Source organism: Cervus elaphus, chromosome 17, assembly GCF_910594005.1.
Source record: "Cervus elaphus chromosome 17, mCerEla1.1, whole genome shotgun sequence".
Taxonomy (NCBI): Eukaryota; Metazoa; Chordata; class Mammalia; order Artiodactyla; family Cervidae; genus Cervus; species Cervus elaphus.
Genome location: NC_057831.1, coordinates 16,853,938 through 16,878,348, shown reverse-complemented (window position 1 = coordinate 16,878,348; position 24,411 = coordinate 16,853,938). Strand labels below are relative to the sequence as shown.

Below are 24,411 nucleotides of genomic sequence, written 5' to 3'. Positions count from 1 at the left end.
GAGAATAAGGGTACATGAGTTACTGTGACATTAGAATTCTTCACAACAGCTCTGAACACAAGAAGAAAATAAAGCAGACATTTAAAATGTAGATGCAAAAAATATTTTCAACCTCCGATTCTCTACCCAGTCCCTAAACCAAATGTAACAGCATAGTGAAGGCATTTTCTGACATGCAGCCCCAGAAAATACTTTCCACACAGCACTTAGAAAGTTACTGAGGTTACACTCTAGGCAAACTGGAGCAGAGAGAAAAAATATGAATATATAAAAACAGGAAGACACAGGATCCAGGAAACAGTGTATCTGTCCTAGGAGATCCATGAAAGGAAATGCAGATCAGTAGCCATCCAGTGGGTTCCCAGTGCCCCAGGAGGACTGGAGCTGAGTTAGGTGATCTGCAGGAAAAAAGACAGTATGATTGGGAGGATGGCAAAATTGAGGAGTTGGTGAAGGCCTATCAGTTTGGTCAACTATAAAGAAGAAAAATTAGAAAAAAAAATCAAGGCCGTATGTAAAAATTGTGACACCCCCCCCCCCCAAAAAAAGAAGCAGGTAGAATGATTTTATGCTACTGATAAAGTATAAGGAAAAGGAGTCTCCTGCGCTGGCAGGTGGATACTTTACCACTGAGCTACCAGGGAAGCCCAAAAAGGAGTCTATTTTACCCTTATAAAATAAGATGTTAGGGGAAAGTTTTATTTAAGTGACTCAAGAGCCATGAAATCAAACCATAGAAAAGGAAATATAACTCCAACACACTTCTTGGCCAACAATAGGTATACAGCATAACTCCATATATGTTATTTATTGTCTTTTAGTTTTTTTTATAATCAACCAATGGATAACATGTTAAAATTTTGTTCTGGTGGCAGGTTATATTGTACATATAAACAGTTTTAACACTGTAACAAGAAAAAAGATAATTGACAGAAGAAAGGAGGTGGAAAAGGAAGAGAAGGTGGAAGAGTGTTGGGATACTGATTCAGGGATGGACTGAAGCTGGTTTTAATCCCAACTCAGAGATATTATGCCAGCAGCCTGAAGCTGGTCATGATGTGAGTTAATAGAAATCAGCAAATAATACATTCCACCTCCCACTCTACCTGTTAAAGGGAGAAAGAAAAAGAAAGCAGTGAAAGTGAATTAAATCACCCTCTTTGGTGGGTGAGTTAATAAATACTACCTAAATAATACAGAGGTATTCACAGTTACAGGATTAGACATTTAAAAGAGGGTGCTTCTGAGAGAGGTGCTGGCCTGTGGGTAGGGTGGAGGAGACTGTGGCTTTTCAATAGCAGTTTTTCTAGTTTTTGATTGAGGATCTTTTTATTTACAATGCATAAATGAAATTCTCCCAAACATTTTAACAGTGACAAAACCAATTAAATTATTTTGTATATTTCATTTACAAGCAACTTCTAAACAATACTACTTAGTGAAGTGAAAATGAAAGTCCCTCAGTTGTGTCCCACTCTTTGCAACTCCATGGAGTATATCCAGTTCGTGGAATTCTCCAGGCCAGAATTCTGGAGTGGGTAGCCTTTCCCTTCTCCGGGGGATCTTCCCAACCCAGGGACTGAACCCAGGTCTCCTGCATTGCAGGCAGATTCTTTACCAACTGAGTTATCACAGAAGCCCCCAACAATACTTAAAATGTTATTAAATTCCATTTATAATTTCAAATATAAACACCTAAAGACACAGATTTATAAATCTAATTAAAAGATACTTTTCTATACATTTTTATGGACATAACAAATGAAAATTCACAAATATGACATATCAATTCTTGGACATTTTCAACACATTAAGCTTTAAAAACAACAACAACAAAAATAATCAAACCTTTAACTTTACAAAATGAGACTTTCCTAGCACATAAAAAGATGCTCAGCATTACTAAATATCAGAGAAACGCAAGTCAAAACTACACTGAGGTATCACCTCACACAGGTCAGAATGAAGCACCAAAAGGCCTACAAACAATAACTGCTGGAGAGGGAATGGAGAAAAGGGAATGCTGTTACACTGTTTGTGGAAATGTAAATTGGTACAAATACTATGGAGAACAGTATGATGTTTTCTTAAACTAAAAACAGAACTACCAGATGATCCAACAATCCTACTACTGGGCATATATCTGGAGAAAGCCGTAATTTAAAAAGATAACATTCACCCCAATGTTCATTGCAGCACTATTTATAATAGCCAAGACATAGAAGCAATCTGAATGTCCATCAACAGAAGAATGGATAAAGAACATGTGGTATGTGTATATACTACTACTCAGCCATAAAGGAACAAAATAGTGCCACTTGAAGCAATATGGACAGACCTAGAGATTATCATACTAGGTGAAGTTAAGTCAGGGAAAGACAAATATCATATGATATCACTCATATGTGGAATCATATTTGGAACAGACACAGATTTCAAAAATACACTTAGGGTTACTAAAGGGGAAACACGGTGGGGGAGAATAAATTAGGAGCTTGGGATTAACATACACACACTGTATATAAAATAGATGGCCAACAGGAACCTACTGTATAGCACATGGAACTCCACTCAATATTCAATAATCACCTATATGGGAAAAGAATCTGAAAAAGAATGATATATGTATATGTATAACTGAATCACTATGCCATATACCTGAGACTGACATTGTAAGTCAATTATATTCCAATAAAAGTACAATAACAAAAAAATCCCCAGCACAATCAGATTTTTCTAGACATTTAAACATGACTACTGAGTTAAGATATTCTAAGGATTTCAGTTAAAATTACAAATCCAATGTGTCAATCATTCCCTCTAATTTGCCAGATTTCTTAAACATCTCAAATATTGTAACAGCTGACAAAATATGTGCCACACAGCCAGGGGTTTCCAAACTTATCACCCTTGCATGACAACAGCTTTTACAAGAGTTAACACTATAACCATCGCTATATAATTAGTTATTTTTGTAGACATGAATGGAGTGCCAACTGCCCCCACACCTGCAGGGTCTCCCAGCCATGGGGCTGGCCACAGGAACCTAGGTGTGCCACTTTGGGGATATCATCTCAGACCCCCTACCCAAGTGAGCCCCCTCCTGGACAGGATTCTGGCTAAATGTGACCCATACACTTCATCCCCTGGACACCATTCTAACTTCATCCATGCTGATTTTAATTGTCTTTTAGCTTAACACTTGCTTTGGGTGGAGACAATTTTGTACCCACCAGACTCCAGATGGCTTCTAATCTCCACTGCCTGATTTCTATTGTAAAGACCCTTCACCTTCTTCCTCTCATTTTAAATAGTCTCGCTGACCTTATCTTACAGTCACATATGTAAAGCATCACAAGATCACTTATTCAATAGCAATTAGGATAATATGAGGAAGGAGAATTACAGGGTATAAAGAAAGTGTCTCAGGAAGTGTTTAAGCTAGTAACTGTAAACTGTTTCTTTTATAGTTAGTTGTATGTTCCAGCAAATTATCAATAGAATGGCCCATTTTAATATTTCTATAAAGCCTCTGGATATTAAAATTTTAAAAACATTTCTCTCTCGCAAAACGAGCTCCCACTTGGAAGTTTCACAGTAATTATTCTCTCTTGCCATACATGTCCACTGATACACTGAGCCTGAGGCAAGAGGTGTGGTGGAGTAGAGATGGCTACAGAAGACGTTCTGTCTTGAGGAAGTGATTCTTAAACTGAGTAAAAATTGGTGTTGAGGGTGACTGTCAGGGTTGTCACCATAGAAAACACGTATGAAGGCTCTAACGTTGAAAAGGAGCATTAAACATACGATGTGCAATACTGATGGGGCGTTTACTAGGTAGCTGGCACAGTTTTAAGTACTGTAGAGTATTTTATTATAACAGATGGAGAAATTTAGGCAGAACATGATTAAACAGCTTATTCAAGGTTGCACAGAGTGTAAGTGACTGCTCCAAGAACCGGGTGACAAAGAGGCTCTGGGAAGAGTTGGGGGGCTGGGGGATAAAGCTGGAGAGGAAGGCGGGGGCCAGGCATGCAGACCATGTTAAAGATTCTGAACAAGAGTGTGCAAATTCAAGGAAGTTAAGGCGAGGACAGGCAGGATCACGTTTACATTTTTCAAAGTTCCCCTCTAGTGTACTATGGACAACAGATCACGTGGGGCCAGTGTGGATTCAGGGAGACCTGTGTGGATGATATCATAGCGGGTGACCCCTGTGAGAGATGATGGAGTTGCTGGGGCCTGCACCAGGAGAGTGGCTAGGGCTGGAGGCATGTGGCAGATGTTTCAAAGATTGACTTGAGTTAAAATTTCCAATTAAAGAATAAGCAGTGTACAGGGAATCGAATCGGATGGATTTGCAAGGAACAATCTCTTTTTAGAACATTGTTTTCATCGTGTTTATAGGGGTCATAGTCATATTTCTAGAGAACTGAAAAAGCTTCATAGACCCACGTTATGATACATATTCCATGCAGTAGGGAACAGAATCTGTTTCTTGGCTTCCAATTCAGGACTTTGAGAATTAACTTACATTAACAGTACCTTAGGTATTTCCAAAAATTCAAATTGCCAAAAACTTTCTGTCCAAGGCATGGAGGATGAAGAACACTCAGAATTAATAAGCTACTTCCAATAAACTGGTTGGCACTTAAACCAGAGAAGCCAGTGGTGGTCACCTTGTTGAAACCTGTTACCAGTCTCCCACCCCGAAAACCTCAGACACTCAGCTCTCCCACAGTAAATGAAATTCAGAGAAACTGGATATCTTGCAGAACGCAGGTTCTGAAAATTAATAGTTCACACCAAAATAAAGGGAAATTTGAGTTTTTAGGCCCAATGAAGTCAGTCAGGGAGTGTCTGTATATCCTTTATTTTGGAGAGGAAAGATTATGCTGGAGAAGACTCTTTTGTTCATCCTTTCCTCTTCATAATATGTGAATCATTTGATACTTAGGTCTGAGCTGTTATCAGGTAACAGTTCAATTACATAAACCTACATAATTTATGTGATCATTCTAATAACTATAAATTGTTTTTTTTACAGTTACTGTTTATGTTCTAGCAGATCAGATTGGCTATCTTTAATACTGCTATTTAATAGTCTTTGAACATAAAAAAATTTTTAAGTATATTTCTTTCTTGAGAAACAAACTTTCATTGGGAAACTTTCACGGTAGTTATTCCCTTCTCTCATTCACATCCACTGATTTGTTAAGTCAAAGACAGCCAGTGGTGTTTTTAAACCTGTGGAATTGGATTTTTTAAAACTACTCCTGCATTATGGATCCCTCTCCAAACAAAAAAACTTTATTGCCAATGGAACTAAGCATATCAGCCAGTCTAAAATCACTTTTAAAAGTTATAATAAATCTTTAAATTGCATTCAGGCTCCTCTGTCCATGGGATTCTCCAGGCAAGAATACTAGAGTGGGTTGCCATGCCCTCTTCCAGGGGATCTTCCCCACCCAGGGATTGAACTAAAGTCTCCCACACTGCAGGCAGATTCTTTACTGCCTGAGCCACAAGGGAAGCCCCATGAAGATTTAGAACACCAAATTATACTAACATTTATACTTTTCTTTAGTCTGAACCTTCAGATACTTAGAAAAAAATTTTTAGATTAATAGATGCATGATTTTTAGTGATCATTTATCATAAAATCAATCTATTTGTTCCCTTTCTAAAAAAAGTTACAAATTATATACACATAGGAAAATAAACCTAGAAAACACAGGCTATACTCCTAAGAACATTTCTTTAAAATCTGTAGTGGTTCCTGAACAAATAAGAGAGAAAAAAGACATCATATAAAAAGCTGTCATTCCTTATTTTTCAATTTGATTTAAAAGCTAGATCATAATTTATGCCTAATACTCCCAGAAAGGAATCTTTTTTCCCCTCCAATCCTAGTATTCACTTGCTCTCTGTTCAGATATATTCCTGTCTGGTAGACAACATTAATTCATACTATAAACTAAAGGACCTCTTCCCTTTTCTCACTGCTTAAATCCAACATTAGGGAATTCTTGCTGATCAGAAACTTTTTATAACCTAAATGGCTCAGAAGTATGTAAGTTATTGTTCTAACGCTATGGCCTCAACCCATCCATTAGAAATGGGTGAGTTTCACGTCTCCATCAGAAAGAGTTCTCTATGGGACAGGTTTACATGTCTTTGGTGGTCTAGTCAATGTAAACAGGTGGAAGAATGCTAGCAGGTATAGTGGGGCAAAATTAGTTTCCTTATTTTGAAAATTAGATTGGCCATATTTATACTGCCAGAAACTGTTATATTGTTTTACATATTTCTTTTTTTTTAACTTATTTTTTAATTGGAGGAAAATTGCTTTATGATGTTGTGTTGGGTATAATTTATATATATATATATATATACACACACACATATATGGGCTTCCCTGGTGGCCCAGACGGTAAAGGATCTGCCTGCAATGTGGGATACCTCAGTTAGATCCCTGGGTTGGGAAGATCCCCTGGAGGAGGGCATGGCAACCCACTCCAGTATTCTTGCCTGGAGAATCCCCATGGACAGAGGAACCTGGCAGGCTACAGTCCATGGGGTTGCTAAGAGTTAGACACGACTGAGCAATTAAGCACATACACACACACATATATATTCCCTGTTAGATATTTAAAAAGTGAATTATACCTTTAAAAATATACTCTTGAATTTTAGATAACATATAAGAAACTCTATCATTTGATTTATGTAATTTCTATTTCTTGATATTTTATACTCTCAAATCTATTGTTTTACTCAGATTATAATAGATCCTGCAAGTGGTTCCAAAACTATAAAATTACATAGCCTTAACCCTCTAACTTTTTTTGTCTTATGATGCTCTTAGAGACATCAGAGTAATATTTTTTTTACATGACCTTAGAAATATGTCTTATGCTTACTCTCAGGGACAGCCTAGTCCCAGACACCATGTCTTAGAGGGGATAGTGAAGTGTGAAATCCTAACTGTATACATAGGGTATCCAGACACTGCAGAATCTGTTGTTTCAGTTGGGTTGGCATGGGGGAAAGGTGAGGAGGTTGAAATGTTAGTCTACATAGCAAAGCCAAATCAGCAGAGCAGTGAAAGGGTGAAATCTGTAGGTAGGATATGACTTTAAAAAAACCTTTGTCTATCTGTTGAGAAGTTATAAGGTATCATTCTTAGGCTCACTGAAATCAGACTCTGATCATTCAAGTGAGAGTGACTCATAAGGAAATCTAGGAAAGGCTAGTGGGGGGTTGGCAGAGGAATATCAAACAGCAAAATACAACAGGAGGGTGCTGTCCAGGGTAACTACCCTGTAAGGAAGTTCTAGAGACTGCCTCAACGTGGTCCTGCCAGATGGGGCAAAGAACATTCTCATGCTCAGCCATCATTGGCTAAAGACTGCACCCAGGGATGTACATTTTCAGGAACTTCTGGATTTCCTTGATCAGGCAGCCAGAGAGCAGTCCTCTGACGGACAGACCTGGTGCTGGCTGTTGGCAGGGAAAGCACATTGGAATCTACAACTGGAAGTACAAACATGACGAATTCAAGGGGATAAGGCTGGACCACTGACAATGTCTCCCATAAGATCCAAGAGACAGTTTATGTATTGGCTCTGTGAAACTTACAGCCGAAAATATTCAAATGCAAAAAAATCCTTCAAGAAAGCTAGTAAAAGCTCAATCTATAAAACATTTCACTAATTATAAACCAAAGGATTACTTCTTTCATGCAGATGACAAACACACATCTCTCTGAATTATATAGATTTCACTAGATCTTGAAAAGGAGAAATATCATTCCCCCATTCTCTGTTAGGGACTTGAATGATCACAGATCATTGGTCCACTTTGAGATAAAACCTAAACCCAAACTCAGATTCATCTTTTCTCTAGATCACCTGTATTTTCTGACTGGTAAGGTATGATAATGAGAACAACCAAAAAGACACTTAAGATCTCTTTTAAGAGATTTCAAGAGTAAATATCTGGCATACATATTGTATCAAAATACAAAGCTCATCTCCCCCCGTGGCTCCACGAGAAAATACTAAGGAGCTAAAGAAAACACTAAAAATCCCTGAAACGTGCTTGCCCAGTGATTTTCTTTGCAGCACACTGGTTCACATGATTCTAAATAGGAGATATTTAAAGAGCATGAGACATTTTAAGGGATGATGGTGGTGGTATCATTTCAATGTAATTTCTAAAATATTTTATTTCCTTCACAGCATTTTAATTCTTTACTTCTGAATTCTAACAATGCATTATATTCCTTGACAGGAACTATAGCATATTAGAGTGCATACGAGTATGTATGTGAATGCTCAGTTTTCTTATATAATATATATAATTATTATATTTATGCAATACCTCTATTCCAAAGTCTGAAGGCATTTTATTGAAATAATCTTCACCTTAGCTAATTTTATGAAACAGATTTCCAAATTTTAAAGATTTATATAAATTGAAAGCAATTATATAGCCTATCCTTACCATAAAAAGAGTATGATGTATTAACTGTGTTAATTGTATACTATACACTGGACAATCACTTATGAAGAAAATATGCTTGTCTATTGCCTTTTATGCTTGTCTATTTTTACTTTGGAAATGTTTTTTTGTTTTAGTAATAAAAGTTAAATTTTTCTTTTTAAAAAACTAGTTACACGTGGAATATTCCAGTTAAATGGATTGAAGACGATGAACAAAGGATTACATTATACAATAGGTCAGAAACAGGAGGTAAATATTGTCAATTGATTTATTTCTTCCTTGAATTAATGTACTACATTAGATAAGTATGTGTAAAGAAACAACAGTAAAACTGGAACTTATGAGTTAAATTTCAGCTAAAAGAAATCTCTTAAATAACCAATTATTTAATTGGTTAAATAATTAACCAATGAGCCCAAATCCTTATCTGTAATAATGAGAATTTTTTGCCTTAAGAAATTCTTTGTAATGATTTACCTACCATAACCGACACAATAATAAATACCTACATTCAAAGAGAAGGGTCATATAACCAACCATTAGAAGATCAATATATCAGTTTTCTTCTTTCCGTTCCTCTCTTCCCTCTTTTTTTCCTTCCTTTCTTTTTTCCTTTTCTCTTCCTTTCTTTTTTAAAATATCAAATGTCACTGAATTTCTTAAAATGTTATGTGACAAGCCTGACTTTTAAAATACTGCCATTAAATCAGACCTAATATTTTTCTCAAATCAGCATGACACTAGAATTTTTAATGACACTAAATTATTTTTTCTAAGCTGTAAGTTGTCACCAGCAGCTCAAGGGACTATCTATATCTATACCCATTCATCTACCCATCCATCCATCCATCCATCCATCTCCCTAAGTAAACGCCTTGGCCCCTGCCTGTGTTAAAATTCAGCTGTGACTGTTCTACCCACTTAAGTCAACTAGAAATATATTTCTGTATTCTATATCCATTCATTTGTATTTTCTTTTCTTGAAAAATTTTAGAGTTATATGAAAACAAGGAGACCTTATCACATGTTTTTTACTACAGATCACTGAAAAAATAATAAAAAAGGCAAGTTTTAGCAACCATCCAGGAAGAATCCTGCTTTCTATACTTCTGCTAGTGTGCTTGTTTTGTGCTTCAAAAGTCGCTTCTTATCTAAAACAAAATGAGACTCTTCTTCATCCCATCCCATGAGGACTTGGTTTCCAAATAGCATTTGGCATGGACTTTCACCCATTGCTTCTCAAGAATAAAAGCAGATCATCTACCCTCCATTTACATATGCCTGTTTGCTCATGCAAAATATTCTAAAATAGTAATTCATTACCTCTGGCAAGTAAATTTTTACCCTATTCCCAATAGATTAAAGAAAAAAGCTTTATTGAGATACAATTCTCATAGTATAAAATTCCCCCATTTAAAGTGTGCAATCCAGTTTTTATTACATTCACAGATATGTGTAACCATCACCACAGTCTATTCTACAGCATTTCAGTCACCTCAAAAAGAAATTCCACACCCTTTAGCTATCAACTCCTCTCTTCTCCTATACTCCCAGCCTTAAGCAACAACTAACCTATTTTTTGTCTTCATAGATTTGGTTATTTTGGACATTTCATATAAATGGAATGATATCTATAGCATTTTGTGAGTGGCTCCTTTCACCTAGCTTGTTTTCAAGTTCATCTATGTCAAAGCATGTATCAGAACTTCATTTCTTTTTATTGCCAAGTTATAGTCATATCATATTGATATACCACCTTTTGTTTATCTGTTCATCAGTTGATGAGCATATGGATTGTTTCTGTCTTGTGGCTATTATGAATAATATTCCTATACACATTTGGGTATAAATTTCTATGTGGCTCCAATAAGGTTTTTTCAGCTTTGTTTCTTTTTTAATTTTTATTATAAATCATTCGTGATTTTAAAAATAATTGCATTTATTTGTGTATGTTTGGCTGTGCGGGGTCTCCGTTGTGACCAGGCTTTTCTCCAGCTGCGTTCAGCAGGATCGCTCTCTGGTTGCAGTGCGGGCTTCCCACTGGGGCGGCTTCTCCTATCGCAAAGCAGGGGCTCTAGGGCTCGCGGGCTTCGGTAGTTCTGGCTCTCCAGCTCTAGAGCACAGGCTCGATGGTTGCGGCCCACAGGCTTAGTTACTCCATGGCACGTGGGATTTTCCCCGGGTCACAGATCCAACCTGTGTCTCCTGCATTGGCAGGCAGATGCTTTACCACTGAGCCACCAGGGAAGCCCTATTTTGTAATTTTTAGTTTGTACTATAAACTCTACCAGCTTCGCTATTGTCAAGGTAAGACCCTTTACTGTTGCCTTTACAACAAAAACTTTCCCTCGGTCATTTATACTAACTTTAATTGATGTAGTCATCAATTTCTCCTAAATTCTTCTAGAATACCCAGATCAGTATTTTATATAGGATAATATTGTTTGCATACCAAGATCTTTTCTGACCTTTTTCTTACTTAAGCCAAAGGAAAATAGAGACAGAAAAAAATACAGTAAAAAAAAATGTTTAATAGCACCTATAAACAACATAATGAGGCTAGGATTCCCTTGGGAAATTTTCAGTGGATTTGGCTGAAATATTACTACATATTTTCCCCATTGGTCTCCACTGGTTAACTGAAGATTGGAGGAACATCTGGGAATCTTCTTGATTTGATGTTTACAAATTTAAAAGCATGGATAATTTATTTTCACTAATACAATCTATCCAGAATTTTCATAAACTGAGGTTTTCATAAAAGTAAAACTTCCAGGTAACTAAAGTTTATTCCAGTGGTCCACAAAATAGATTTCAGGAGTTAATAATAAACATTTTTCTTATATGTATTATGTCCTTATTAGACACAATATTTTAATAATGAACTTAGTCCTTAATTAATTAAAATATTAATTAATTCTTTCAATGGCGAAGGAAATGGCAACCCACTCCAGTATTCTTGCCTGGAAAATCCCATGGACTGAGGATCCTGGTAGGCTACAGTCCATGGGGTCGCAAAGAGTCGGACACTACTGAGCGACTTCACTTCACTTAACTAACGGGCCAGACACAGGGGTCGGTACAGAGATAATGCTGAGGGGAAAATCCCCACAATTCTTACTTTGTAGCACTTACTGTCTAGGGAGGGTGTGAACGAGTCAGCAGGCAAATACAACATCATGTCATAAGGGCCTGGTGTGGTAAGAGCCAAAGGGGCTCCCAGCAGAAATACAAGTGGAGATTTGGAAGTTGAGGAAAGTTTGTAAAGAAAGGGACATCTGTCTGAGGGTTAGGGGGACTAAAGGCAGAGTTTACGTTGATAATAGGATTGACTGAGTATAGACTCAAACAGTGCCATGGACAGAAAATGTTTGTATGAAAGTGAGAGTGCAAAGGGCTCTCTGGGCAGCCTCTATCCCTCTGTCATTAGATTTGAGACATTTCTTTTGCTGTAACTACCGACTTTTATCTGTCCCTCCCCTCCCTGTAGAATATTTCTTGAGAAATGGAGCTTATTTTTTGTCGTTGTGTGGTTGTTCCATATCACCAGCAGATACCTAGTAATTGTTAATTGAAGGAATGAATGAAGTGGCTCTCATGTCCACAGAGCTTTGATGACAAATCTATCTTTATCTGCAATTTCAGAATCATGACTGGTCATTTAGCCAGAAGCAAATTAGACATCTCTCCCTACTTCAAAGTGCCTGCTCCATTTTTAGGCTATGCAGTAAGTTCCTGTTTCCTGTTTAGGGACATCTTCAACTCCCAGCTCAGAGCGCAGATGACAACATGTCCTGAGGGTACTGAATGGGCATTCAGCTCAGGTTACCAGCCCCACCTCCTTCTTCTTGGTTTCTTTGGTGATTCATCAGCTAGAAATTTCCCAGGCAATAGTGGGGCTTCCCCTCAGGTCTTTTATTCACATTTGTGTTATGCACAATATTTTAAACATGAAAACAATTAGACATGTACTTTGTAACAAAGAAGAGGCTCTTCATCTCAGGGCCTTCTCTGGCAATTCTAACCTACCTTGAATAATCTCTCCTCTTATTGTTGAGAGCATATTTTATGCTATTAGTTTCATCAGTCCTTAGTATTATTCCTTAGAGTTTAAGCAACATCATTATTAAGGTTCATATTCTCTGTCTTGTCTTTTTATGTAAATTATAAGCTCTTTGAAGATACACACTGCACATCATACTCCCTGTCTCCTGCTCACCCTATTCCCTCAAGGTGCTGTGGACATCTTTAGATGTGCTAAGGATTCAGCAAGTCCTTTCTTAATTAAGGCTTATTTGCCTGAAGACTGCTGTGCTTCTAGAGGTTGCCTATGTGTAGTGAATGCCTCTATCTTTAGCATCAGTTACTATACTGTCTATTGTCAATGCATCTACATTAGTAGTATACCACCTTTTTGTTTTTAATCTGCTGCTTTCCAACATTTAGAAGACTTATAGATTAGCATACGATATCAGAGAACCAATCTTGCTAAAACATGTTTAAAAATAGGGATTCATGAGCATATAGAGTCTAAAAGATAGTTTTAGGGCATAGGAGTAGAATAGACTTTGTGATGACTATTTTCACAACTCTTTCATATTATGTATTATGGATGATTTAGATAACCAAATTCTATCATATAAATATTCCTAAAATTTTATGGTAGTTATATTTAAATATTTCATATCAAAATAGTGATGTGCATATATTTTTCTAATTTAATGAGAGAGAGAGAAAGAAAAGAAATCCATAATCATTCATTATGGATTCAGTTTTGCAGATTCAGAAGCTCAGTTTGTTTAATTCAGCACTGGTCAACCAAGTCTTGAAAGACTTATTCACATGAACCATACATATAAGAATGCTAATTTGTTAATTTACACAAATAAAAATATACTGGCTAACATGAACTAGAATATTCACTTCAGCTAATTAGGTATCTCTTTCAGGAAAAAAGTTTACTTAATTAGGGTAAAGGGAGAGCTAAGTTACGTCAATTATTTTAAAGATGTCAATCAAGCTGTGACAGCTTTGTATATTGCATTAACCAGCGGAGCCTAATTATTCCATATATTGGCTATCAGTAGTAGTTCAATGCAATAAAAATTTCTGATTCATGTAACAGTCCAATGGAGGTGTTCCTGACCTGCTGCCTCTCCTAGGTAGCTCACTCCCAGATAATGACTTAGAATTCCTGTCTTTTTCCTTCTTATGGCTCCACTTCCTCTCTCTCTCTACAAACTAATATTAGACTTCTGTGCTGGATCTTTTGCATCTGATCAGAAGACAGAGGAAGATAACGGAGGGACCAGACCTAGAAGTGCATCTATTATTTCTGCCCACACTTTATGCCCCAGTGTCAATCATATGTTGCCACCTAACTGCAAGGGAGGCTGATAAATATAGTCTAGCTGTGTACCTCGAGGAAAAGGGAATAGTGTGGTAAACAGCCAACAGATTTCTCCACATACACTCTTTTCTGTAAGAGCAGATCTGTCAAATGCTCTGGCATACATGTACCAGCTTCCCTAGGCAGACTAGGGACACATCAACAGATCTTCACTATCCCACTCTCTTTTGCAGTTATTTCTTCCCAGTCACCAAAACCCCTGCCCGTGATAATCCTTCATCACAACAGTCACATTGCATTTTTCCCCCAATTCCTGCTTATTATGTATTACATATTAATCCTATATCTTTCTTTTCAGGGAGATTCTCTAGGCTTCTTGCTGAGATTTAGATGGGGCTCTGTAATTATTACTAATACAATAATTGAAATTTCCTTGAATAAGTAATTTGTTGAGAACATTGTCACAAATGGATAACCAATCCATTTTACAATGGATCATGTTAGTGTTTGTTGCAGAGATTAAACTTTTTTTCCTTACCCCAAATTCCAAGTAGTGCATCCTACTTGAAATTTTTAGATCTCCGAATATAATTTGTATGTCATTAGTAAAAAATACTATTCTTATACCTTTCAGCTGTTTTACTATTAAGAGATACACAAATTTAATAAAATAGATATGAACTATAATTTTACACAGAAAGATAATTTGCTTAAAGGATTGATGGAACACAGTATTTGTGTCACCAAAGAAAAAAATGTTTCTTTCTCTAGAAATTTCAGGCTATCACAAGCTGTCTAGTTGACTGAATTTTGTTATAATTATTTACATAAAACAGTATATTAAAGAACTAGTATGCATGCTTTGTTATTGAAATCTATCTAAGTTGAAATTAGCCTCTGGATGAAATTTTGAAAAGATAATTACCAGACAAAAGGAAAAAAAATTTTAGAAAGAGCTGCTACCCAGAAAGAATCCATTTACCACTCTTATGCATAAAACTAGCAAGAAACTGTACAAAACAATTTATAAGTTGTATGATTACTATGTGGCCATTAAATCTACATCTTCATATATATAAAATGAAATTGCAAAGTGTTTACAATATAATTTCAAGTGAAAAGGATTAATAATCAAAAACACAGTAAAGTTGTCTATATGTATTGTGTCTTCACATGTGCATATATGTGGACGATAAACACAGATGTACATATACACACAAGATAAAAACATAATGTCAACTGGTGGTGGATAATTTTTGTATTCTTCATTATACTCTTTTTTTATTTTCCAAATACATATTTGAAACCATAAAGAACAAATACTGCTGTTATAGTCAGGAAAATCTTAATAGCAACTGGAGAAACAGAATAGTGAAACATGCACCATTTACTTCTATGTACTGCCTGGAACAGGCATCAGTATTTTATCCCACTTACTTAGTAAGTATGCAACTAAACAACCCAACAGTATTTTGTTGTTGTCAGCTGTTCCAGGAGTAGCATGAACTTGGAAAGTCCAGTAACTACTGACTTCCTGGACCTCAGCTTCCTCATCCATAAAGTGAGAAAAATCACAGTAACTCTAGACAGGCTTAACTAGGTATATATAAAGCGCACTAAAATACTGCTGCATTTAGATGGATAGCCAGGAACTTCTCAATGTTATTTATATTTGCTCTGCTATTTATAGAACTGGCGGCATATCCCCTTTCATAATAATGGGGATAGCTACCATCTGTTGGACACAGAACTATGTAGCCAACACTTTACCTATGTTATCTTATTTAATCTTCACAATAGCCCTGTGAGGGATTTTTATCCCTGTTTCCCTCATGGTGAACTGAGACACAGAGAGGTCAAGTGATTTGGCCAAGATCACACAGCTAGTAAGTCAGAGAGCAGAGATTTTATCCGAGATCTGTCAGACTCGAAAGTTCATGCTCTTTCCCCTGTAACATATGGCTCTGTGCTTAGCAAGAGGCTCTCCTCCTGATACAAACATTCAAAGTGTATGGCTGCCAAAAGATTAGCTTCCTTTCAACAACCTGTCCGTGGGAGAATGACAAAGAAAGATAAATACTACATGAGTGAGGTAAAGGTTTACAATTTGTCAAGAACCTACTATGAATGTTCCTGAAGAAACTTATTGTCTTGTTGAAGTGTTTACTCATGTATTATGAAAAACTACTGTGTCGTTGGATATCTTCCAAACCTTGTGAGCACTTCCAAAATGTAAATCACCTTTCCTCCCAAACTGACTCATCTTCGTCTATTCCTTCTGTAACGGCAACACCATTATTCATCCAGTCATGCACGTCATTTTCCCCTCTAATTGTCCACATCAAGTCAGAAAAGATAGTGTTGATTTTACTCGTGATGTGTCTCTTGAATACATCATCTATTTTCATCATCTCCACATTAAGGTAAGCCCTCATTTTCTCTTGCCCTAGATTATTATAGTAGACTCTAGAATCTCCTTCCAATATCTCCTTCCCATAATACCATCAAAATTATCTTTCTAGAAACAGACCTGAGTATATTGTTCACCCGTCTAAAAGTCTTCTCTTTTCTTACTGTCTCTCAGAAGATGGACTTAATACAGCATGTGGCTCTTCACACTGAAGCCCCACTTTTACTTCCAGCCTCATATCCTATTTTCCAATATCATACCCCATGTTATTATTACATTAAACTATCTGAAGTTATTTAAATATACTAAGTATTCCCACATCATTACTTAAATTGCATGTTGCCCATACAGACAAGAGTATAGGAGTTAAGACGTATATGAGTAATGCTAACCAAACACTGGTCATACAGAGCATAAATACTATTTGGAGTTCAGTTCAGTTCAGCTCAGTGTCCGACTCTTTGAAACCCCATGGACTGCAGTATGCCAGGCTTCCCTGTCCTTCACCAACTCCTGGAGCTTGCTCAAACTCATGTCCACTGAGTCAGTGACACCCTCCAACCATCTTATCCTCTGTCAACCCCTTCTCCTCCTGCCTTATTTTGAGTAGTTTTTACTTAAAATATCTTTATTCCTTCAATGTTGAGCTTCCAAAATCTATATCCTAGAGCCTTATGTAAATTCTAAATACTACTTTAGAAATAAAGTTAATTTGGTAAATCTATTGATGAAAAGACATTGATATAATCAATTGAAATATGGAAGTAGAAGGCTTTACAAAAATAAATAAAATTGGGAGAACAAGTATGAAATGGACTACAAGATCAAAAATGCTGTATTTGGATTTTAGTCCTATTGCAAGCCTTCTTGACATTTGAAAAAAAATTGTTGCTGACTCTCAAATAATTATTCTGCTTAGTAATCACCATATCCATCAATTAGAATATTGATTTTAATTAACCAGAGTATTCTTTTATATGTTTACATTTTTATCCCCTTCCCAAGCTATCCCAGTGAATATTCTTTGTGTAATTAATCCATCATGATTAAGAATGTATGGATTACCCCCAAAGGGCATGGAGTTCTCTGTCTTTAAGTATTGTTGGGTTTTTTAATTTTTTTATTGAGGAATTGACAAGCACAGAATTATTTCACCCATATGACAAGCTTCTGCCAGTAAGAAATAATAATAAGTCACAAATTACACGGCACTTATTTACATTACTTATTTCTTTTTCAGCTCACACACTACAACGACATGTTAAAGTTAGGCAATAAGAATAATAAGAATTAGACTTTGGGGCTTTGAATCCATATCAAACTTGACTCTTCAGGCTACCATTTCTTTTCTTTTTGCCCTCTGAGTCTAATTTCTGTGTGTTTACAGTAGGTGCAGACATTTTTCTCACTAGTGTTTATTTACTACCACAGGAATCACTTTGGAATCTACTCATAGTGGAAATGCTTTTCTCAAAATAAACCCTGATCATATTGGGTTTTATCGTGTAAATTATGAAGTATCAACTTGGGAATGGATAGCTACCAATCTTTCCCTCCACCACACGGTAAGAGTAGAAATGGTTGTGAATTGTTTTACTTTTGTTCTGAGAATAGCATCTTAGTGATATTAATTTTTCAGTATATTTTGCTTTAAGATTCATGTTTCCTGCCTTTTTTTCTTTCTCTTCCCAGGACTTTTCTTCTGCTGATCGTGCAAGTTTTATTGATGATGCTTTTGCCTTGGCACGGTAGGTTTCAGAATGAGAGTCAATTCTGTAAAATACTATGGATCTTGTCATAAATTTCTTTTAAAATGAATTACAACAAAGTTTGAGTATTAATTTATAGTTTAAAGTATCCAAAACCACTATTTACAACATTATTATTTTACATAACTTTCTTCTTTAAAACTAATATGAGCCTTATAGCCAAAATACTGATATCAGCCCTTAACAGACACAAAACCTCACCTACCCTATTGACTTTAAGTGAGGTTTGACTAATCTGAGTTCTTGAGCTAATTAGGAGCAACACTTACAAATGCTCAAAAGTGCACTGTTATAATTTGATTTAATAAAAAGACAAACAATGTGTTTCATAAACTCATCTCTGTGAGCCCAAGCCCACTGTAAGATTTTATGGCTAGAGTTTTCAAATATTATTCAGGTCATTGGGGTAAGAAGAATGAGACATGGTGCTCTAGGATTGATATAATTAAGGTGTCATTTCAAAAATTTGAATTTTTTCTCATGGCCTAAAGGTAGTTACACTTAGAAAAAAACAACCTACACTTTGAAAAAAAAAATCAACATAGACTGGGGTCATGTAAGAGTAGTAACCATAGCACCTTTGAGATTTATTTTTCAGATTGACTAACACTAGTAATTTGGCCAGTATTTTTTGAATTTCTGGCACTTCTGTAGGAGCTAGGGGCACACCCAACTTGCTTTTCTGGCTTTGTAGTAGCCTCATTTTAGACACAAGCAATATACTGACAATGAGATGCTAGTTCCCCTTCTCTGAGTTGGGTGTTCCTTTTATGGGCCCCTGTGTTTCCAATAATATTAATTGTCATTGCTTATTAATTATCCATCTCACCTACCAAATTATAAGTTTCATGAAGGTAGGCACCTGGATCATGTTCCTCTTCATTTTATCCCCAGCTCCTAACTGTGCCTGGCCCCTGGTTGATGCTCATTAAATAGGAACTGAATACATGGCTAGAAGGATAATATAACAGCACTAAAGGCATGGGAGAACTATTTTACATGGACTCCCTAGATACTGCAAGTTAGAAATCCTTTGTGACATTTTTAAGGGGGAAATTTATAGGGAATTAAAAACAAGCTCTCAAACACATTAAAATCCTGGCTCTGTATAACCTTGAGAGAGTTTCTTAACTTGTCTCTGCTTCAGTTCGTTTCTTTATTAGTAAAATGGATATGAACTTAGAAGAGTCTTGTGAGGAATAAGTGAGAGAATGTACACAAAGGACCCCAACCATTGTCCATTCTTTAGGAAGTGCCCAATAGATCATAGTGCTTGACCGAAAGGCACCCACCATTGATTAGCAGCAGCAAAGAAGCATTTGGTAGCTCAGTGGTGAAGAATCCACCTGTCAATGCAGGGGACACAGGTTTCATCCCTGGGTCAGGAAGATAGCCTAGAGAAGGAAATGACAGCCCACTCCAGTATTCTTGCCTCAGAAATCTCATGGACAGAGGAGCCTGGCAGACTACATTCCCTGGGATCGCACAGAGTTGGACACAATTTAGCAACTACACAAGACAGGCATTTTAGAAAAGCTCTTCTAAATTTGTAATCTAGACTCTATTGTAGGTAATAAAACTTGATTCTCTTTGGTGAACCTCCGAGTTTAATCTCCTGGCTATGTAACAGATTATTTTAATTATGTTATGGTATGTCAATCCTTCATTTGATAAATATTTATTGAGCACCTACTCTGTTCCTGGCACTATGTAGGTTGGGAAAATTAAGTGGTGATATGGTGAAAGAAAATGATCCACCTTTTAGGGAATTCCCTGGTGGTGCAGTGGTTAGGACTCTGCACTGTCACTGCTGAGGGCATGGGTTCAATCCCTGGTCCAGCAATTAAGAAATTGAAAGCTGCATGGTGTGGCCCAAAAAAAAAAAAAAAAAAACTTTTTTAAGCATAACAGGACTATTACATTTTTTTTTTTCTTAAAACTCTCCTGTATATGGATGGTGACTTTTTCCAAAGCTTAGAATCTTGTATCTTTACAGTTTAATTTCCATCATAACACAATGCAGACAGTTCTTTTGCTTTAAGAAGTGAAAGCCTCCAGAATAGCTTTCTCTGAGGAATGGTGTACAAAGTGGATAACTCACACAATTGAACAATCTTCCTGCATTTGTTCAGCTGCTTGACCATAGCCCCATCAAATTTTGAAGAGCTTCAGAAAGGAAGAAAGTGAAACAAATTTGAAAGTCAAAAAGCATGCAGAATCACACAGCACCAATCCAGAAGAAAATACCTGAGCTGTCATCTGAAACATTGCCTGAGCTACTGAGTTATCACCCAATTTCTGTCTGCAACACATGAGGAAAAATGGACTCAGAGAGAAACAGGCCCCCACCTGTATTAGTTAGAGTCTGTTCCAAATCACTCAAACTTCAGAGAAAAATAGAAATGCGTAGATAGGTAAGTGCATGAGGTAGGATTAGAATTCACACAGTTCTACTCTGATATTCAAAAAGAAATGAACTATTATGTTTCATCAGTAAAAGGGCAGATCTAAAAATAAATATATTCTTGATTCCCCTGCCCCCAAATGTGAGGAGCCAGGACTCTTAACTGCTCTCCAGCTGGGCACATCTGCTGAAGACAAGGAGTAAGAATTCACCCAGTCACTTTGAGTCCCCACGACAGGTTCAGCTCAATCATATGCCCTGCCTAGTTATACCCTCAAAGTTTTTAAGTTCCTTTAAAGTTTCTCCCAGCCCCCACTCAGGCTAGTTTCTCTGCAATGAGAACAAGGTGCCTGATCTCTCCGTTTTGCTACATGGAGCTCCTGCTTCTTACCATGTCACCTCTGATTGTCACCGCAAGGAGCACAGAGGGGGCCGACGAGGGGAGATCCTGACATGCTGTCTACTTTGGGATATGTGCTATCTTATGGCCCATTCCATGGCCAACGGTCTTTCTTCTGCAGTTCCCTGAGGTGAGGAAGTGAAAACTTCCGAACCACATCTAGTCTATAGCAGGTATTCACGTGTCCTTTCCCCTGACAAAGTCTGGAGAGACGGGCCACCTCATGCAGTCCTATCTCTTTACTCTGATGTTAAAACAGTAGTCAACTACAGTCTCTCGTCCTTTAGATTTGTTGGGGATCAGATACAGGGCCACTGTGTCCACATGAGTTCCAGGATACACAGATAAAACTCTTCAAGTGGTTCCATGAAAACCTCTTCTAGTCTGGGTGTGAGGGGGGAAGCATCTTACAGTCTTGTCCTCCGTGAGAGGATAGCACTTGCGTACACTGATGGAATCCTCCAGAAGTGTGTGTTAGTTGCTCAGTCGTGTCTGACTCTTTGTGACCCCATGGACTGTGTAGCCCGCCAGGCTCCTCTGTCCATGGAATTCTCCAGACAAGAGTACTGGAGTAGGTAGGCATTTCCTACTCCAAAAGCCCTCTTCTAAAATGTCTCTCTCTCCCTGTTAGGCATTCCAGTCTCTTTCCCAGGCTGTAGTGGGCTATCAGCTGAGGGTCACAGAAAGTTCAGAAAGTTGCTGAACAACTGACCGTGTCAATCCTGATTGGGTGGGCCCACATCTTACTTTAGAGCATAGGCCAAGGGGCTTGGTATGGGGGGGCCTTGCCAAAATTGAGACAGAAAGAATCCTTTTTTGTCTACCTGTTACAGTAGAGTTTTATCTTTTCAATAGCTTATTTGGCACTTTGCAGCCCACTGTGTGCCAAAGCCATGAGAGGCACCCGTGAAAGCAGAGTGCTGGCTGGCCAGCACACGGGAGGCAGCAGGAGTTTCTAGCTGAGCAAAGGATGGCAGAGAAGGCCGTTTCAAGGGCCGCCTAAACTAATGATGCAATCAGACTTTTGCCAGACTTCACGGTACTGTGGCTCCAACCATGTCCAAGGTGAGGGCCAGGTTAGCAAATAAAGACCACAAAGTGGACATCAGCCATGCCAAGGTTACAGACCTCTAGGCTCACCAGATTACCTTTTTATAGATGCTTACAGAGCTGACCAGACCACGGCATAGAACTAGATAAGTAACTTTTCCCACCCTGTTGAGGACTGCCTTTTAAAGAAGGGAGAAGTGAGTTGCTGGGGAAAGACTCCAGAGGGATCTAGTTGATTGCAAGGAGACTGTTTTAAGCCAGAAATCTGAATTTAATTAGAAAGTTAACGTTGAGAGACCAAACACATGCGAAGTTTTCAAGTCTCCACACCACCTGAAGGCTTTGCTGAACTTGAGACCATAGGGTCAGATCCCTCTACCTAACCACCTCTCTCAACCATTTCTACTGTCCCATTCAAAGGCTGTTGTTTGGTAAGACATTGGGCTGAACTCGACCGTCTTGGAGAAGGACTATGCAGTCTTTCCAGGTCACACCCAGGAAAGCAAATCCAAACCTTTTGTTCCAAGATTCCCCAAACTTCTGAGTACCTCGGCCCAAGACAGAGCAAGCATTTCCTCAAAAGACCTTTTTGTTTTCTTCTTCATAGCATTTTGTGGGAACTTTCTTTAAGTTATAGCCTCCATCCTCTCTACAAGATAGACTGTAGGTCAATTCTAGGATCAAAGTTCCTCAGGCTGGACTCTTACTATAAATGGAAGATTTTTGAATAAGGAAAATTCTCAACCAAATCTGGCTTTCACAACTGCTGTTGGTCTACAGATTTAATAAATAGGGTTGGAGACTCAAAGTGAGTAAAAATGCTGTCTTGAGTTCCCTCAAAGCAGAGTCTGAAATGGAGGTTCATGAACACGTGGTTTATTGAAAGAGGACTCTCATGAGGTAGGGAGTGTGAGAAGCAGGGTGGGGCAGGGGAAAAGCTGAGCAATGATGACATGGTCTTAGCTCGAGTCTAGCTTTGCCAGATTCCACTAGGAAGCCATTCATGAATTGTACTACACAGTGACCCAGCTTGAGGGAAGCAGACTGGCCTGTTGCATTCCTGCATCAGACAATCAATGCCCAGGGGTAGGGGTTGCATAACCTTTTAAGCAAGATGGATGTATTTGGTCAAGGGCTATTCTCTGAAGAAAAAGTGCAGCTATGAGCCAAAACAGCACTGTAAGGGGACCTGGGAGGGAAGGGCACTGCAGATGTCTTTGTTCTAAAAACTGATTCTTCACACACGGTCCCAGTAGTATCAGCATTGCTGGGAACTTGTGAGAAATGAGAATTCTTAGGCCCTACACCAGACCTGCTGAGTCACAAATTCTAGAGATGGGGCCCGAGTGTTAGAAAACCTTCCAGATGTTGCTGATACATGCTCAAACTTGAGAATCATGATCCTAAAAGACACTGCTCTTCCTTGGAAGTATCGAATACCACAGAATAGCATGATGTGGGAGAAGGCAATGGCACCCCACTCCAGTACTCTTGCCTGGAAAATCCCATGGACGGAGGAGCCTAGTAGGCTGCAGTCCCTGGGGTCACTAAGAGTTGGACATGACTGAGCGGCTGGCTTCACTTTCACTTTTCACTTTCATACACTGGAGAAGGAAATGACAACCCACTCCAGTGTTCTTGCCTGGAGGATCCCAGGGACAGAGGAGCCTCGTGGGCTGCCGTCTATGGGGTCGCACAGAGTTGGCCAGGACTGAAGCAACTTAGCAGCAGTAGCAGCAGCATGATGTGTGGGAAATGAACAGGGCATCAACTTAATTCTCAAAATATTATCTCTGTAATAATTGACAATTTATTCTCAGTCCAGTGTTCTGACCAAGTGACTCAGCCTTAAAAAAAACAAGTGATACCAGTGCAATGATTGCATAGCTATCAAATATGTTGAAAAAACAAGGCACTAGGATAGGATATCAATTTTTCAACAGTTAAATATATAACATTTATATATATTTATAAAATGGGCCTCTAAATTTCACCTGCTATAAATTTACAGCCCACTAGGTTTTTGAATTACCTATTATTCTTCATAAACTTTCATTAGCCTTCGCCAATTTGATCCTCAGAGCAACAACTATTCAGAGTTATTCTAAGAAAATACTGACTGGACAAAGCTGTTGCTCTATCCATCCAGGAAACTAGAGAATTATTAAAATTAGAAAATTCTCAAGTTTCAAATTGCAACATAAAATTCTACAATCACTTTCTACTCAACAAACATTCTCAATAAAGTACTCCATTTCTCAATATTAGTTATACTTTTATTAAGACAAGTTGAATGCTCCAAAATATAAATTGTTTTAAAAAGATCATAAAAAAGTTTTAGCACCATAAAAAAGCTGAGCACCAAAGAATTGATGCTTTTGAACTGTGGTGCTGGAGAAGACTCTTGAAAGTCCCTTGGACAGCAAGGAAATCAAACCAGTCAATCCTACAGGAAATCAACCCTAAATAGTCGTTGGAAGGACTGATGAAACCGAAGCTCCAGTATTTTGGCCACCTGAT

At 37.8% G+C, this 24,411-nt stretch overlaps 1 protein-coding gene across 1 annotated transcript in view; it reads left to right on the top strand.

The window, feature by feature from the left end:
• LOC122673200 (glutamyl aminopeptidase) overlaps positions 1 to 24,411 on the top strand; it is a 79,125-nt gene that overhangs the window by 38,682 nt on the left and 16,032 nt on the right. Inside the window, exons 11-13 of the mRNA XM_043870729.1 lie at positions 8,678 to 8,757; positions 17,700 to 17,833; positions 17,961 to 18,016. Coding sequence (XP_043726664.1) covers positions 8,678 to 8,757; positions 17,700 to 17,833; positions 17,961 to 18,016 — 270 coding nt within the window. The remainder of the gene's footprint in view (positions 1 to 8,677; positions 8,758 to 17,699; positions 17,834 to 17,960; positions 18,017 to 24,411) is intronic.